The sequence below is a fragment of the Archocentrus centrarchus genome, chromosome 9 (genome assembly GCF_007364275.1).
Source record: "Archocentrus centrarchus isolate MPI-CPG fArcCen1 chromosome 9, fArcCen1, whole genome shotgun sequence".
Lineage (NCBI taxonomy): Eukaryota > Metazoa > Chordata > Actinopteri > Cichliformes > Cichlidae > Archocentrus > Archocentrus centrarchus.
Genome location: NC_044354.1, coordinates 20,217,309 through 20,232,973, shown reverse-complemented (window position 1 = coordinate 20,232,973; position 15,665 = coordinate 20,217,309). Strand labels below are relative to the sequence as shown.

The window sequence follows — 15,665 nt, the reverse complement described above, 5'->3', positions numbered from 1 at the left end:
CATCTTCACACGTGTCAACAGGAAAACACTTTGCCGTTACAGCGAGTCAACACGCAATTTCTCTTTGTTCACCCTGTCTTCTCTGCTTTTGTTTCTCATGTTTGCTTTTGTTTTCATCCGTTTTTGATATTGCTTTTTTCCCGGCACTTCCTTATATACTTCTAAATTGTTCTCTCTTTTGTTTGCACTCGGAGTAAAACGAACACTTGAGCAGCCCCTGTGTTTGACTCGTAAAATTCCAGTTACAGTACAGAGAGAGCAAAGAGGCAAAGCTGCGGGTAAACTACAGTACATGTCGCACGACTGCTGTGGCTGCCATACTGCTGGCTTTACTTTGACTCTCTTGTGAAAAGAGGAAATGAGAGCCGTGACCCATGTTCCACGGCACAAGAGCATGAACATTTGATCAAATCCAGCTCCCAGGCAATCAAATGAACTTGACCTCGAAGAACTCGTCATAAGGAGGGGAGGAACACTACAGGGACCGGTGTACATCTTCAAAGCATTGAATGCTGCCCCAGGCTAAGAGGGAGCCACTTGCTCACTAATCGCCTGTCTGTCACTTCCTGGCATTCCTTGGCATCCAGCTGGTACACAAACATGTCCAGCTCTAAAAAGTCTGCAGTCAATAAATAGGGCTACTAATGTCATGCTGTAATTACTCCACTAGTGTACATTCTGGCTTGAATGTACATGCATATGCATCTTCAACGGAATCTCTTCTGCTGTCTGTTTAAACACATTTAATAGAAAATGCTGAAACACAGCACTGACACACCCACAAACAGACACACACAAACAGCCCGTACTCGCCCGGTGTGTTCTTCACCACCTGCTTGAAACTTAGCTGAGCTCTCATGGCAGGCACCAGATGGCACAGGCAGCCTACTCTTATCTTTTATTGAACAATATTTGTTTTATTCATTTTTCTCAGCAGATGCACTGCTGCACGTGGCCTCGCTCACGGCTCTCACTTGAAATAATCCAATATTGCCACCGTCGAGAGCGAGTAATAGAAACATATTAAAAAAAAGAGAGAGTGGAAAATAGTCGTTTTCATTTTTTTGTCATTACACTTCATAACCACCTAAAAGCAGCCAGTCACATTTGCCCCCCCCCCCCCCCCCCCCCCCCCTCTCTCTTTCTCTCTCTCTCCCCACAGGCATCCTGAAGTTTCATGAGGTGTACCTGGGCGAGGGAGTAGCCGAAGGGGGGTCTGAGTTCCAAGAGGGGAGCGTCGGTGGAGTGATCAGTGGCTCCTCGTTGGAGCAGCACATCGCCAGTGCCCGTGAGGCTCTGGGAGTAGAGTCTTATTACAGCAGGTGAGCTGTAACAGTGAAATGAAAACTCTATTTAGTTAGCTCATTAGCTGTGTCACTTGCTTTTCTCCATTCAATAAGTCACTTTGTTGATTATGTTTTAGCATACACAAGTTGCCAGATACAACAGTTTGCGCCAGCGTTTCAGTTTCCCTTTCAGAGAGCAAACTGCTGGTAGATTACCAAGTCTATTTACTGCAAATTGTGCTACATGAAATGTGGGAAAAAAGCACGTCTTATTTTGCTCCTGATGTTGTTGTGATAGTTGCTGCTAGGAGTATTCATTTATTTGGAATGAGAGGGGGAGAAGTTCTCAGAACAAGTGCATAATTGGCATGGGTGGATGGCTCAAAGCTGTGAGTCCAATGCCAAAACTTTGGCTCTGTCCTGTAGCTCTTCATTCAGTCCTCACCCTGCATGATTAGAGCAGATCCCCCATATTTCTATTCCTCAATAATACTGGTATTATTAGACTAAACTAAAGAAGTGAGACTCCGGATGTGCCTTCTTTTATAAGCAGCCAAATTACTTTTTACACTGAGCTGATGGGTTTGGAGTGTTTCGGCCTTTTAGTCATTTTCTGCATGTTCTCTCAGCTATTGCATACCTTACTGAAACATCTGTAAAAATGAAGCTATTAACAGGACTGTGTTAGCATATTACATTAATGTGTGAATGTTACAATATTTAATAGTGACTTTAATAAGTACCTAAAGCGTCACACAGCCTGCAGAAAAATCAAGAGCAGCGTGTGCATTTACGCAGATGGCTCAGGAACTGGTGCTAAATAATGTCTTCTGTTCTTCTACTCATGGTGCAGGTCAGCTGTTAAACACATATTTCAGGTTCATACGGTGGACTAGTTTGTAATAAATCCTGCGCTCCACCTGAGATTCAGTCCCCAGGACCACACAGCCCCCCAGCAATGTTTATCAGAAGAGTTTGCCCTTATATCAAAACCATTTTCATTCTCCTTCAGCTGCCTCTCATTTATCTGAATCGCAGCGCTGCTTTCTGAGAAAAACACATTATTTTTGTTACTACATTATTTGCTCCTTCACACCGCCTCATCTGGTCTGATCTGCTCGCATACTGTAAGCAGATCAACTGCTGAACTTTCCACTCCCATTTGTCAATTTTTTGTGACTGTAGCACTGTTTTGCCCTGCTTAATAATAAAACGTTTGGCCCAAGATATTTAAACTGTAATATTTTTTCTTACTTCATGCAGTATGTTGGAAGTAATTGAATTCAGCAGTATTGAAGTGGCACAAGTAGTTTAAAATAAAGCCAGCATGCACCACACAGATTAACATTCTTCTTAGAAAGGTCCCCCTTTAACTTATCTTCTGACGCATCTCTGCAAACACCATGACTCATCATAACAAATGCAACCAAAACCAAAATTAGAAATAGTCAGTAGTCAAACCAAAATGTGACGCGTTCATCCTCGGCGGTAGCTGAAGAAGGGTTGTTTTATCATGAGTCTGTGTGTAAACGAGTGTGATGCTGCCCCATTGCACCCTGTGATGACAGACATCCACTACCTGCTTAAAGTACTCTGCTCTCTCCCCCAGTGGGAAGAAATGAGACGGAATAATGGCTCTTCAGATAGCTAGAGGTGTTGAATTCACCTAACAAACAGCCAACCTGACAACCAAAGGAAGAGACAAAGGGGGTTACTGTGACTTTAAGGATGGGAGGAAGGTTGAGATAAGGCGCTAAAATCAGTGGGGCAAAAGTCAAAGAAGCACAGGCTGGTAGTGAATAAAAACCTAACACGCAACAGGGGATGTAGTCAGATGTGTTCTACTGTAGGGCATGGAAAATGTGCTGAGATGTTCACATCACCCGTCGACATCCTTGGAGCTACACTCTATTTGACGTTCGCCTTGTTTCTCTAGTTGGAGTTTGATCCATAGTGACCAGCTGCTCCACCCAGTGCCAGTCTCTTCCACCCCTAGCAGCCTGGCCCTCCTGCACTATTACCAGCTCATTTACTTCTCCAATGGGAAGTTGCATACACACCACTGCGCCTGGATGGGCACCATATGGCCCCACTTACCAGCCCATTCAGTCTCCAGAGTGCAGAGAAAGGGAGGCGGCACTCTGAAATGAGTGGATACAGAATGAATGGGATGGAGAAAAATGTGGAAAAGCATGTGTGTGTGAAAGACAGGGTAATAAAGAGAGCGGAAGACACTGCTTTTGTGACAGCTGAAATCTGCATATTAATCTCTCCATCTTTTTTAAAACTTGGCCTGAATAGGTCTGTTACTTCGTACATTCCCAGAGAGTGAATCTCATATGAGCCACATACTGTGGTTTCAGAAATTGTAGTAGTGGATCCACAAGATAATCAGAGGTCTCATGGTGGTTCAGAGAAGTTCATACAGCTGCTGTGAGATACTGTAAGAGTTGCATGATAGCAAAGAAGAGGTTCAAGCATGAAGGGCGAGATGAGAGAGTGGTGGCGAGCTAGTGATTATGGGGTGGGGGTCGTTGACACCCCCTTGACTGGATCAGCATTACTATCTTTATATTTAAAGGATTACAATCAGGCTGTTGGATCCAGCCTGAAAAAAAAAATAGGCCAAGTGTGTGAGGGTTGAATTGTGTGTATTTTTTGGCAGATCAGTAGTGTGTGTGTGTGTGTGTGTGTGTGTGTGTGTGTGTGTGTGTGTGTGTGTGTGTGTGAGTGAGAGTAGCTGATTTATCCGCAGAGAAACAATATAAGAGTGTACTGTCTGCTGTGCTCGCGTGCTTTTTTTTCTTGGCAACATTTCTGTGGCCTTGGATGTCTTTCACTCCATCTCTTTGTCTCTTTCAGAGGGTGCTCGAGCAGTGAGACTGAGAGTGAGGCAGGAGATTTGTTGGATCAACAATTTGAGGAGCTCAACAACAAGCTTAACTCAGTCACTGATCCAACGGGCTTCCTGCGCATGGTGTCCAGAAACAACCTGTTCAACAGGTAGGGGGTTGTTGCACATCACCTAAATGTTCCTGCACTATCACTGAGTGGCGGCCTTAAACCAAATGCTCCTTAGACCCACTTTTCCACAAAAAAGGAGATTAAAAATCTCTGCTCGAGTAAGGAGCTTGGTGGGTATTGTGGCTCATCTGTGAAAGGACTCTTTTCTCCATTGTTTAGTCAGTGCAGAGGCAGCATGTGAATCCTCCTTATTAAATAGACTGAGTAAAGCCAAGCTGCTAAAGCCCTTATCAACTGTCTACTCTGATGGAGCCTTGTGTGTGTGAGTGTGCTCACATGTGCATGTGACTGTTTGCCAGGCACAGACATTGAGATGAATGTGGTTTTAAAATGTTTGCCATGTCTGTGTTTGTTATGCAGATTTATGAGATTTCAGTGAAAGGGCCGCCGGCTTGTTCACGGCATTATTTATTGACACTGTGCAAAGTATTCATTTACACTGTGCTGATTGGTAAGGTATACCAATAGAATGTGCACATGTGTGTGTGTACATGTGTGTCTGGGTCATATTTCCCTGTCCTCGTCCACAGTTGAGCTGTTCTTTGATGAGAGGGTAATTCCAGCTTTAATTGAGTCTTGGTGCTCATTAAGCCCCTTTAATGGGCTGCCGGTAATAATCCCCTCATTCTTTTGGGCCCTTAAAAAAAAATTCTGAATTATAAAACTCATCATGCTTAGGAGCCTGTCGTCTGTCACAATACCAAAGCAAGAGAAAAGTCAGAAAACCTCTTTGTCTTCCACACATCTTGAGGTTTGGTGTCAGATAATGTATGTGCTGTTCAAGCGATCTTTTTGAATTCCCTTTCCCCTATTTTCCCTTACGTGTTAAGATTTAGGCCATTAACATTTATTAGAATGAATTTGTATGAGTACTGTAGCATTTTAACAGTTACATATAACAAAGAGAAAGGATACATTCATTTAAAAAGAAAACTCAATTGAATAGCCTTTAAATTAAAATAGGGACAGGGAAACTACTCACACTTACAAGGTGTGTGAATTGCTCTGTTTTAACATTGAGATGTAGTCTTCAATAGGAATCTTGGAAGGATTAGTGTGGGAAAGTGATAATGAACTTCTCTTTGTGTCTTCAGTCTGTCATCGGATGAGCTTGTTTGATGATCTCGAAGTTCTCTGTAAAATTCTGCCTAAAGGATCCCTTCTCTAAAAATGTTGAGTTACTCCCAGGTTAAGCAAAATGTTTATCAATGGTACAAAGACAGCCAGTATAATAAGCTTAAAGGTATTTAATAGAAAAGAAGCATGTTGTACTCATAAATATACATTGATTAGTGTGTAATTATGTCTTCCAGCAAATTTTCATTCTCATAAACTTAGAATTAATCTATTAAAAATACATAGAACCGGGCGCCAAGATGGCCATTCTGCCTAATCATATTTTATATATATGAGCGGCCACAGACGGAGAAGAAGAAAACTCATAGGTGGTCGTGTACTGTGGAGGCAAATTTTAATTCGTGTCTGCATCTTCAGACTCAAGATATGAAGGATCATACCCATGTTTTATCATCTGAGAAGGGGTCTCTTTTACCAAAGAAGCGGAAATGCAAAGGAAAACCTCATCCTTTTCCTCCTCACCTCAAGTCTCATCTCCTGAACTGAAGTCAGGGCTCTAACACACAAAAACGTGCATAAACATGCTTATTTATTCCAGATATTGTTACCTACTGTCAGCAGATTAGACATAACAACAGCAGCTGGATATAGCCTAACATTGTGCCAGCTAATGTTAGGCTTGAGTGTTCCTAAAATCACACTTTCCCTCTGATAAACAGTTTGATTACATTTTCACTTCGTGTCCAACAATGACCCACTTCACTAATGCCGGCTGACACCAGCTAACACCGACAAAAACAGCAGCACTTAGAGACAGAAAAGTTCAGATATCCTCAACAGCTCACCTCAGTATTGCTGTCAACAGACACAAGTGAGCTTCCCTGACTCATCGACTCATATTGGATTCCTTTCGCAAAGTTTTACAGCCTCCTTCAGAGTAAACTGAAGTGGACACATATTGAGAGTTGAGTTAAACAGCGGACTGACAGCCTGCACTCATTACAGATGAACGGTGGCCAGAGTTGTGTGTCCTACAGTGACCACTGTAGCTAAGATTGTGCACTTGAATTGGGAGGGGTAAAAAACATAATTAATTTCACTGCAGTCTGCAATCTACTGACATCTAGTGGTGAGATTTTATACACTGTACCTTTAAATGTGTAATAGAGGATCTTTGTTCATCTTTGATTACCACTCAGATGACATTTAAAGACCTGTCTTTCACTCGCAGCCACTGAATGCAGTCTTCACCTTCAGCCTCGCAGCTCTCAGTCTTTTCTTTTCATCGTTTTTCCTTTGCACTTGACACTCACCTTCTTTTGGCTTATCCCTTGCCTCCTCTCACATTCTTCTTGTCAGGCTAACAAACGATTGTTTTGCTTTCCCATGGAGCCTTATGCCAAGGCCTGGGAGAGAGACAGAGTGTCGGGAGGCTGGAGGGAAGCCAGTGTCCTGGGGCTACCAGAAGGGCAGGATAGATGTCTGTTGGCTGGGTCCGGAAGAAATTCTGGCTGGTGGAACAGATGGAGGAGTAATGACAAGTGTGACCATAAAGCTTGGCCCTACTAGGAAAAAGGAAGAAGCTTCTAGCCTCTCATCCACCATGAGCACTGTTCTCATTATGCTGGCTATCTCTGTCTGAGCAGGGGGTTGTCACTCCCAACACACAGCAGACAGGCTCTCAAAACACACTGCGCTGTTTATCTTATTTTGGTTTGTTTAATGGGCTTTTGAGTTACAGTTGCACTGAAGACAGACACAAACCTATTTGATGGAAGGTTCTGAATTTTGGCGATTTGTTGAAAAAGGCCTTGCAAAGATGGCGTGACTGGTGCTCTCCTTCTGTGGTGATTCTGCCAGTCTGACCCCATTCGGTGCTCTTGTAGTTCTGTAAGCTCTAGATAATAGTGCAATACTGCCATCTAATGGTACTTTACATACTGACATAATAAGCTTTGTAAAGTCATACCATCTGTGTACTATATGTGCCTTCATCTACCTGCAGCTTGGATCAAATTAGATCTGCATTTGAGCAGATCTATGAATGTGACGTTTGGATCACTCACTCTGCTGCGACACATTATGCACCAAGTTAGAGACTTTGTCAACTACATTCCCAGCACATAGGCAAACCTGCTTATTGGAATTAACAAGCAGGCCAGAAGGGCCTAAAGGCCATAAAAATGAGTGTCACTTGGGTGCCCAAGTGGCTCGGTAGTGGAGCAGGCGACCATATGTATATGCCGTGTTGCGTTGCGAGCGGCGCAGGCTCGAGTCCCGGCCTGTCGCCAGCTTGCTCGTGTGTCTTCCCCTGTATCTTTTCCCCATTTCCTGTCTCCCTCCACTGCCGATAAAAGCCGCTGTAGGCAAAAAAAAAAAAAAAAAGAATGAATGTTTTAAAGCTGGTTTATTCTGAGCAAGGACAAAAATCTTTTTAAATTAAAACAGGTTATCACATAGTGTTTTCAATCTGAAACTTCGCCTTGGCTATAGTTTTATTAGTGTAAGATTTTTTGATTTTTTTGAAATGTAATACAGTATCCTCAAAATCTGTAGTTCTGAAAGGGGAAAGCTTATGCTGTAACTCAAAAAAACATGCGCTAAGTTCCTGAAACTGTCTCGAGTCTCCGGCATTAAAGTATAGATGTCAAAAATGAAAACTACAGTACTTTGTTCTGTGTCACTGCAGGAGTTGCCAGAGTATGACCAGCCTGTTCAGTAACACAATGTCTCCTGCCAAAGATGGCAACTCTTCTCTGCCTCGTCGCTCCAGTAACCTTGGAAAACCTCCACTGCGGGCACTTTACGATTTGCTCATCGCACCTATGGAGGGGGTAAGTACTAGCTCTGTGGGGTGTTGCCTGTCTGTTGAGGCAGATGTATGAAAGAGAGAAGAAGACAAGATAGAGTGCTTTAGAGAGGAATAGAAAAGCAAAAAAAAAAAAGAGTTTCCTTTTGTGTTTATGTATTTTAATGCTTATCCTTTTGTCTCACAGGGCTTGATGCACTCCAGCGGGCCTGTTGGCAGACACAGGCAACTAGTGATGGTGCTGGAGGGAGAACTGTACCTCATTCCTTTTGCTCTGCTAAAAGGAAGCTCTTCTAACGAATACCTGTATGAGCGTTTCAGCCTAATTGCTGTGCCCTCCATCCACGGCCTTGGATCCAGTGCAAAGGTTCAGCTTCTTATTTAGACTGAAATATATCTCCATACTTTTATTGTCACATTTTCAAGATCTGCTTTGCTGTGCTATAAAGTAAACTTTGTTGATGTCCTCTTAGGCTCATACTCGGCGTCCCGGACCAGCTCCCTGTGGCGGCGTCTCAATGGCAGCAGTGGTGGGTAACCCGAGACTTCCCTCACCTGTGATGGACCGCTGGCTGTGGGGACCTATGCCCTCTGCAGAGGAAGAAGCTTTAATGGTTGCTGAGCTGCTGGGATGTCAACCCCTTGCCGGCTCTTCTGCCACCAAGGAGAGGGTTATGAGTGCTCTAACACAAGCTGAATGTGCCCACTTTGCCACCCACATTTCCTGGAAATTAGCCGCTCTGGTGCTCACCCCAAACCCTGAGGCTGTGCCTGGGGGAGCAAGTGCCAGTGTGGGAGTGGGAACAGTGGGAAGAGGTGCAGGGGGGAGAACAGGCAGCAGTGGCCGAGGCAGAAAGGGATCCACTGGAAGTGGCTACACCATTCCAGAGTCTCTCCACATGCAGGATGACAGCAGTGATGTGGAGAGCATCTGTGACAGCCCGCCCCTTCAGGAGTTCCTGCTTACAGCTGCAGATATTTTGGATCTGAGGTTGCCTGTTAAGCTGGTTGTGCTGGGGTAGGTGGACCGACAAAGTGAATAAAATAAACAGTGATTTATTTATTTACTTATTTTTGTATTTATTTTTTTCTATTATTTATTTTTTAAAAAGTCATAAAATAGCATCAGACTAACCATACTACAGATGTGAATTCAAAATTAACTGACAGTCATGAAAGTCATAAAATCCTCCCTAAAAATGAACACCATGATGTACCTGGTGAGCACAGTATAGAATACCAAATTTCATGCTTCCCATTTTAGTTTTATGGGTTTCAGATTCTGTTATGTATGAACATTATGTCTTTTTTTGTGGCTACAGGTCATACCAGGAGTCCAGCAGCAAGGTCACAGCAGATGGTGTTGTGGGACTGACCAGAGCCTTCCTGGCTGCTGGGGCTCAGTGTGTACTTGTGTCCTTGTGGCCCGTCCCTGTAGCTGCCTCCAAGGTTTTTGTCCATGCCTTCTACTCTGCGCTTCTCAATGGGACCAAAGCTAGTGCAGCCCTGGCAGATGCCATGAAGACTGTCCAGAGCAGCAAGCAGTACTCACACCCTTCCAACTGGGCAGGTTAGAGATGACATTCCTTCATGCATTATTTCTACATTAGTACTAAAAAAAAACTAGTTAAAAATCTGATTGTGAAACTGAGCTCTTTTAATTGCATTTTTCTTCTCCAGGATACATGCTGATTGGCAATGATGTGAAGCTTAACAGCCCATCTTCCCTGATTGGTCAAGCTCTGGCTGAGATTCTGCAGTATCCAGATCGAGCTCGTGATGCTCTGAGAGTTTTACTTCACTTGGTGAGACACGCACTTGCTTACTTACACAAAGTGTCACAACCGGCACATCTCAAAAATACTGATGGTGCATTGCTGTGTTCATTGCAGGTGGAAAAGTCTCTTCAGCGGATACAGAATGGCCAGCGTAATTCCATGTATACATCCCAGCAGAGTGTGGAGAACAAAGTAGGGGGTGTCCCTGGTTGGCAGGCTCTTCTGACAGCTGTGGGCTTCCGTCTCGACTCCGCAGGCAGCGGTATCCCTGCTGCTGTCTTCTTTCCCACTGCTGACCCAGGAGACAGGCTTCAGCAGTGCAGCACTACCTTACAGTCACTGCTGGGTATGTGGATGATGTAGCTATTTGAAACAAACTACATCACAAGTTGTATACAATGTGCCCAAGGATATGGACTTATACATATTTATATATATGTATAAGAACGTGTAGGTTTTTTTTAGGCATCTTGGATTATGAGAAACTGTTACTGTAAGGCGAAGGCTGTCTGAGTCTCTTCTGTCTCTACTCCTAGACTGACTCAGTGATGTTTAGATGAGGAGTATGTGGATGCTTAACTGTGGGTTGGTTTTTTTTTTCATAATTTTGGTTATTAATAACAGATTTTTTTAAAAACAACCAAAAAAATGCCCATAAAATTGTTGATAATAAAGAATTTAATTAAATGCAAAGAGCATAAATTATTTACTAAAAAGGATATACTAAAGGTAAACTAAATCCTTTAAGCATTTAGTGTATTTCTTGTCACTGAAGATAGCTTATTATAACTCCAGCTGGAGTTAAAGGGTCACTGCAAAATGAGTTTGGAACCAGACACCTTCCTAACATCATTCTGTGACAGAATCTCAGAACATTTTAACAAGTGTCTAAACCGTCTGTCTTTTGCATTTTTGCTGTTTCATATTACTCCATGTCACACTCCATATTTAGTGCTATGTTATTTAAACCAATGTGCCTCGTGTATGAATAATGAAGAACTTCCTTTGATCCAATCCCTTAGGTCTGCCACCGCCAGCTCTCCAGGCTTTGTGCAAACTCATCACAGCTTCAGAGGCAGGAGAGCAGCTCATCAACCGGGTATGCCCCTACATCTCTGAACAAATGCTGCTGTATTTTGCACCCAATACCCGCTGGTCTTTGGCTCAAATGACAAATACCACTCCTGCTGTTTAGTGTTAAGAACTACTGTAGCAGTCCCTTTCACTTTCTTTGAAACTTTGCCACTCCTTTATATTATAAGGGCATTGCTGGAAGAAACATATCAGTGATTTATCATTGTGTAATTTAGTAATGTCAGGACTGGATATGAGCTAATGCACTGGCAACTCAAGCTGCAGCTTAATCTGCATTGAAATGCTGCATTGAATCCTAACTAGTTGGGCTTCAAGTCCTGTTCTCTTGCTCCCAAGCTTATGACACCAGAGAATTAATCTCAGACTGACGAGGTTTATCCCTGTTTACGTGTAACGTGTGGCCGTCACATGCTTAAAGTGAATTAGCATCAAGTTACTTGGTGATAGGCAGTCTCAACTTAATCTATGTATGCTGCAAGCTTTAAACTCTTTAATGTATTAAAAATACTAATGTTACTTGTTGCTGTATCCTCTTGTTGCTCTGAATCCTTGTACTCTTTTTATTTTTATTTTTTTTGAATGGCCTGTGTGCATGCCATTAAAAGCCTGTTTTCTCTCCCCTGCTCCTAACGCGTGATCTGAAGGCTGTTAAAAATATGGTGGCAATGGTAAGTGTGCATTCACCTGCTGGCAGTCCCATCTTATGCTACCTTGTTCCTCCACTCCTTACTGTTTCTTCTGCTAAACTCTCCCTGTAATGTAGACGATGCATGTTGTTTTGCCTAAAGTGTAGCTCAGCAAACATTTACTGCCTTGTACTGTTCATACTTTTTCCTTTGCTAGTTTCTGCATTCAAATCTAAGGGATTTGAGTATTTAAGATTTAGAACTCAGGTTTGTTACAGGCCAAAGGAATGTTTCAGGGAGGCAGCAAGGATAAATCTATGATGTAAAAAACCCTTTCACAATTGTGTGGGGTGAAATGAGGAGAAGAGGCTTCCGCACAGTTGCGTCAAGTTGGCAAAGATGCCTCTGTTCAAAGCAAAGTAATCCCCAAACAAAACACGTAAGTGTGCTCTCGGGCCATGTGTAAACCCTACAAAGCCCAAACCCTTTCAGCTCAGCTTACCTACAGATGTTTTATTGCCACGATTGTACATGCATTGAACCCAGACATGTTAGGAAACAGGCTGATACAGAACCTGTATAGGTATGGGAATAGTTTTTAATTGGGGAACATAAATCAATGAAAATTAGATTATTATTTAAAGGAAAAAGCTATGTAACTTTTCGCTTGGGTTATTTGGGGCATTGATTCAAGTGAAATGGTTTCATCACACAGTTCACTTTTAAGTCATTAATTACACCTTCACTCGAATTTACTACTTTATTGTAATGTTGTTCCCTGTCTTTTCCAGCTCCACCAGGTGCTAGTCCAACTGCAGACAGGAGAGAAAGAACAGGATTTCTCCTTGCTGCCCATTCAGGTGTCCATCAGTGTGCAGCTATGGAGACTGCCAGGATGCCATGAATTTCTTGCTGCTCTTGGTTAGTCACCTCTTAGATTCCTATTCCTTCCTCTGTCTCAACTATTGACCACCAATGTGTCCCTCAGAAATATTGTCAATTTAAGTTACAGCTGTTGTTCTGTTTGTGTGTGTGTGTGTGTGTGTGTGTGTGTGTGTGTGTGTGTGTGTGTGTGTGTGTGTGTGTGTGTGTCTGTGTGTCTGTGTGTGTGTGTGTGTGTGTGCAGGGTTTGACTTATGTGAGGTAGGCCAAGAAGAAGTGGTGCTGAAGACAGGCAAGCTAGCCAACCGCCGCACCTTGCACTTTGCTCTCCAGTCTCTGCTGGCGCTCTTTGGTAAGTATATTTATTTGCTTATGCACATTCTTCCATTACTGATTTTCCTAATATCCTAACTTGTTTCACTGGAATCTGAACTGTGCATTGAACATTGTTAACTCCCCGTTGTTTTTATCATGTGTCACATTCATCATCTTCCTTTTTCTCTGATTTTCAGACTCCACAGAACTGCCCAAGCGCCTGAGCCTGGACAGCTCATCTTCCCTTGAGTCTCTAGCTTCAGCCCAGTCTGTGTCAAACCCCCTACCCGTGGGATACTCAAGCCTACCCTTCTCTCCTCCTTGCCTGGACAATCAAGCATCTGATGCCATCTCTGTTTATAGCCTTAGCTCTGTAGCCTCTTCTATGAGCTTTGCTTCCAAGTCAGAGTGCGATTTCCTTGCTCATCGGCAGCGCAGTGGGGTCACAGCACACTACTTGGTCCACAAACACCCTCATGTTCCCCGCAGTCGCTCCTCTCCTCATGGAGCGGCTGCTGCAGTGGCAGGAGCCCGCGGAGATGAGGAGGAATATGAGGGCTTTTCCATTATCAGTAGCGAACCCCTGGGAAGTCACTGTGACTCTCTGCCTTTGCCACCAGGCCACAGCCAGCGCCACCACCGGGGTGGCAGGGGCGTTGTTGGCGGCTCCAGCACAGGAACAGGGAGAGGTTACTCTGTATCCGTATCATCAAGAGGCAGTGTCAGTACGCCAACATCTCCTGTCAAAACAAGCCTGGTGCCCAGCCCAAATTCACCATTTCAGAAAGTTGGCAAGGTGAGCAGCTCAGATACAGGTGAATCTGATCAGTCCAGTACCGAGACGGACAGCACTGTCAAGTCTCAGGAAGAAAAAACTGTCCCTCTAGATCCTCAGGAACTGGCCCAGAAGATTCTTGAAGAGACTCACAGCCATTTGCGTGCTGTGGGTAGCCTTCAGCGGGCTGGCGCAGAGGGCGGGACAGCTGGAGGAACCTCAGCACGGAATAGCGCATTCCGCTCTTCTGAAACTAGTGCATTCAGCCGTCCTAACAGCAGCGCTAGTGGTCGAGCTCAGTCTTCCCCAAGGCCCAAACCTCCCTCACGATCCTCTTCACTGCAAAAGATAAGCTCTGGCTACAATAGCCCTGCAGTCTCTGAGTCTTCCCAAAAGGAGGGCAGCCATCCTTCACCCACTTCGGATACTCATGCACAGTTCAAATTAAAGTACCCAAGCTCTCCATACAGTGGTCACATCTCTCGTTCCCCGAGCAACGTGTCTCCAAGTTCTGGTCACCAGTCCCCTGCTGGTAGTGCTCCATCTCCTGCTCTTTCCTACTCCTCTACAGGCTCTGCATGCTCTACATCAGCTGACACGGCAGATTTGGATCGACTAAGAAGAGGCGTCATTGATGAAAAAGTCCAAGCTATCCACAATCTGAAGACCTTTTGGGCTAATGCTGCAGCACAGCAACAGCAACATCAACATCTAGGTCCTGTCAAAGCTGTCCACAGCACACCTGGTCCTCTTGCCTCTGCCAGCAGAGATGTACTGAGCCTTCTGAACCTCTCCCCACGCCACTGCTCCCCTAACGATACCCAAGACAGCCTGGAGCTGCGGGAGCTGGGGCTGCAGTCACTGGATAGGGGTAACAAGAACTCTTCCAATGGACATCACTGCTCCAACCCCAGAAAAGTGGCCCCATCACCTACTATTTCCACAAGCAGTAGCCCCGGTGCTCGTTCAATCCGACTACCTGCTGGCAATGGATACAAGTTCCTGTCACCAGGGAGATTTTTCCCTTCCTCTAAATGCTGAGACAACTAAGACAGTCAAGTACTTTAATATTCTGGGTGCTGGAGGGGTAGGGCACTTTTTGAGGATCACTATTGGTTCACCAAGCTTGACTGACAGTGAGACAGATTTCTTTGGTTGTGAGTTTGATCCTACAGAGGCACATGAATGCTTTAGAGAGTGTCTTGTCTTTGTGCCCATAACACTGTAAATGGCAATGAGAAATACTCAACGACCTGATACTGTGTTTGTGTGTAACTGTGTGTCAGGTAGATGTAAATGCCATTTTGGTATTTTTTCACCCAAAACTTTGCTGTTTGTGTGGGCCAAGATGCAACAGCTTTGACTGATTTCTTCCATTTTATTTTTGTTTTTAAATGTAATGGTTATTGTTATTGTTTGTTATTGTTATTAATATAATAATTATTATTATGTTTTGTAAATTAATTCCAGTGTTTCACAATCAGTATTAAGCGTTTTTATATGATTAAAAAGTGAACAAACCTGTACCATGTAAAGATGGATAAAGTGGAGAAAAAGATTTAATATTTTTTATTGAAATCAAAAGGGCATTTTGCCTGATTTCTTTGTGAATTGAGTGTCTGCTCTGAAGCATGGATTCTCTTGCTATTCAGTGTTAAGTACCATGTATGACTTTTTAGCCCATGATTTTTTTAGATTAAACATGAAAGTTTCATGACAACCATCTGTCATTTATCAGTAAACTGTTTCAATAAAGCATCATGTTTGCTTTCTTGTATTCTTGACATTATTCTGTTGTATAGCTTCATACATCTGTAGATATCTTATTCCAAAAAAAGTTGGGATGCTGTGTCTATAATGTGAACAAAAGACTAGTGCAATAATTGGCATATCATTAAAACCATATATTTACTCATAGTACAAAGTCAACATAGCAAATGTTGAAAGTAATATCTATAAATGTATATACAGTGCAGTGAAAAAGTATTTGCCCTTTCC

At 43.4% G+C, this 15,665-nt stretch overlaps 1 protein-coding gene across 3 annotated transcripts in view; it reads left to right on the top strand.

The window, feature by feature from the left end:
- LOC115785601 (tetratricopeptide repeat protein 28) overlaps positions 1-15,444 on the top strand; it is a 179,967-nt gene extending 164,523 nt beyond the window's left edge. For 2 of the 3 annotated variants that reach the window (XM_030737352.1, XM_030737354.1), the window contains 13 exons: positions 1,163-1,322; positions 4,149-4,289; positions 8,077-8,221; positions 8,384-8,563; positions 8,670-9,214; positions 9,519-9,766; positions 9,877-10,001; positions 10,089-10,320; positions 10,997-11,073; positions 11,714-11,737; positions 12,487-12,616; positions 12,822-12,929; positions 13,090-15,444. In XM_030737352.1, the coding sequence (XP_030593212.1) occupies positions 1,163-1,322; positions 4,149-4,289; positions 8,077-8,221; positions 8,384-8,563; positions 8,670-9,214; positions 9,519-9,766; positions 9,877-10,001; positions 10,089-10,320; positions 10,997-11,073; positions 11,714-11,737; positions 12,487-12,616; positions 12,822-12,929; positions 13,090-14,708 (3,734 nt within the window). In that variant the 3' untranslated portion in view covers positions 14,709-15,444. The remainder of the gene's footprint in view (positions 1-1,162; positions 1,323-4,148; positions 4,290-8,076; positions 8,222-8,383; positions 8,564-8,669; positions 9,215-9,518; positions 9,767-9,876; positions 10,002-10,088; positions 10,321-10,996; positions 11,074-11,713; positions 11,738-12,486; positions 12,617-12,821; positions 12,930-13,089) is intronic. The other variant, XM_030737353.1, reaches the window with a different exon arrangement.
- Positions 15,445-15,665: the final 221 nt, after the last annotated feature.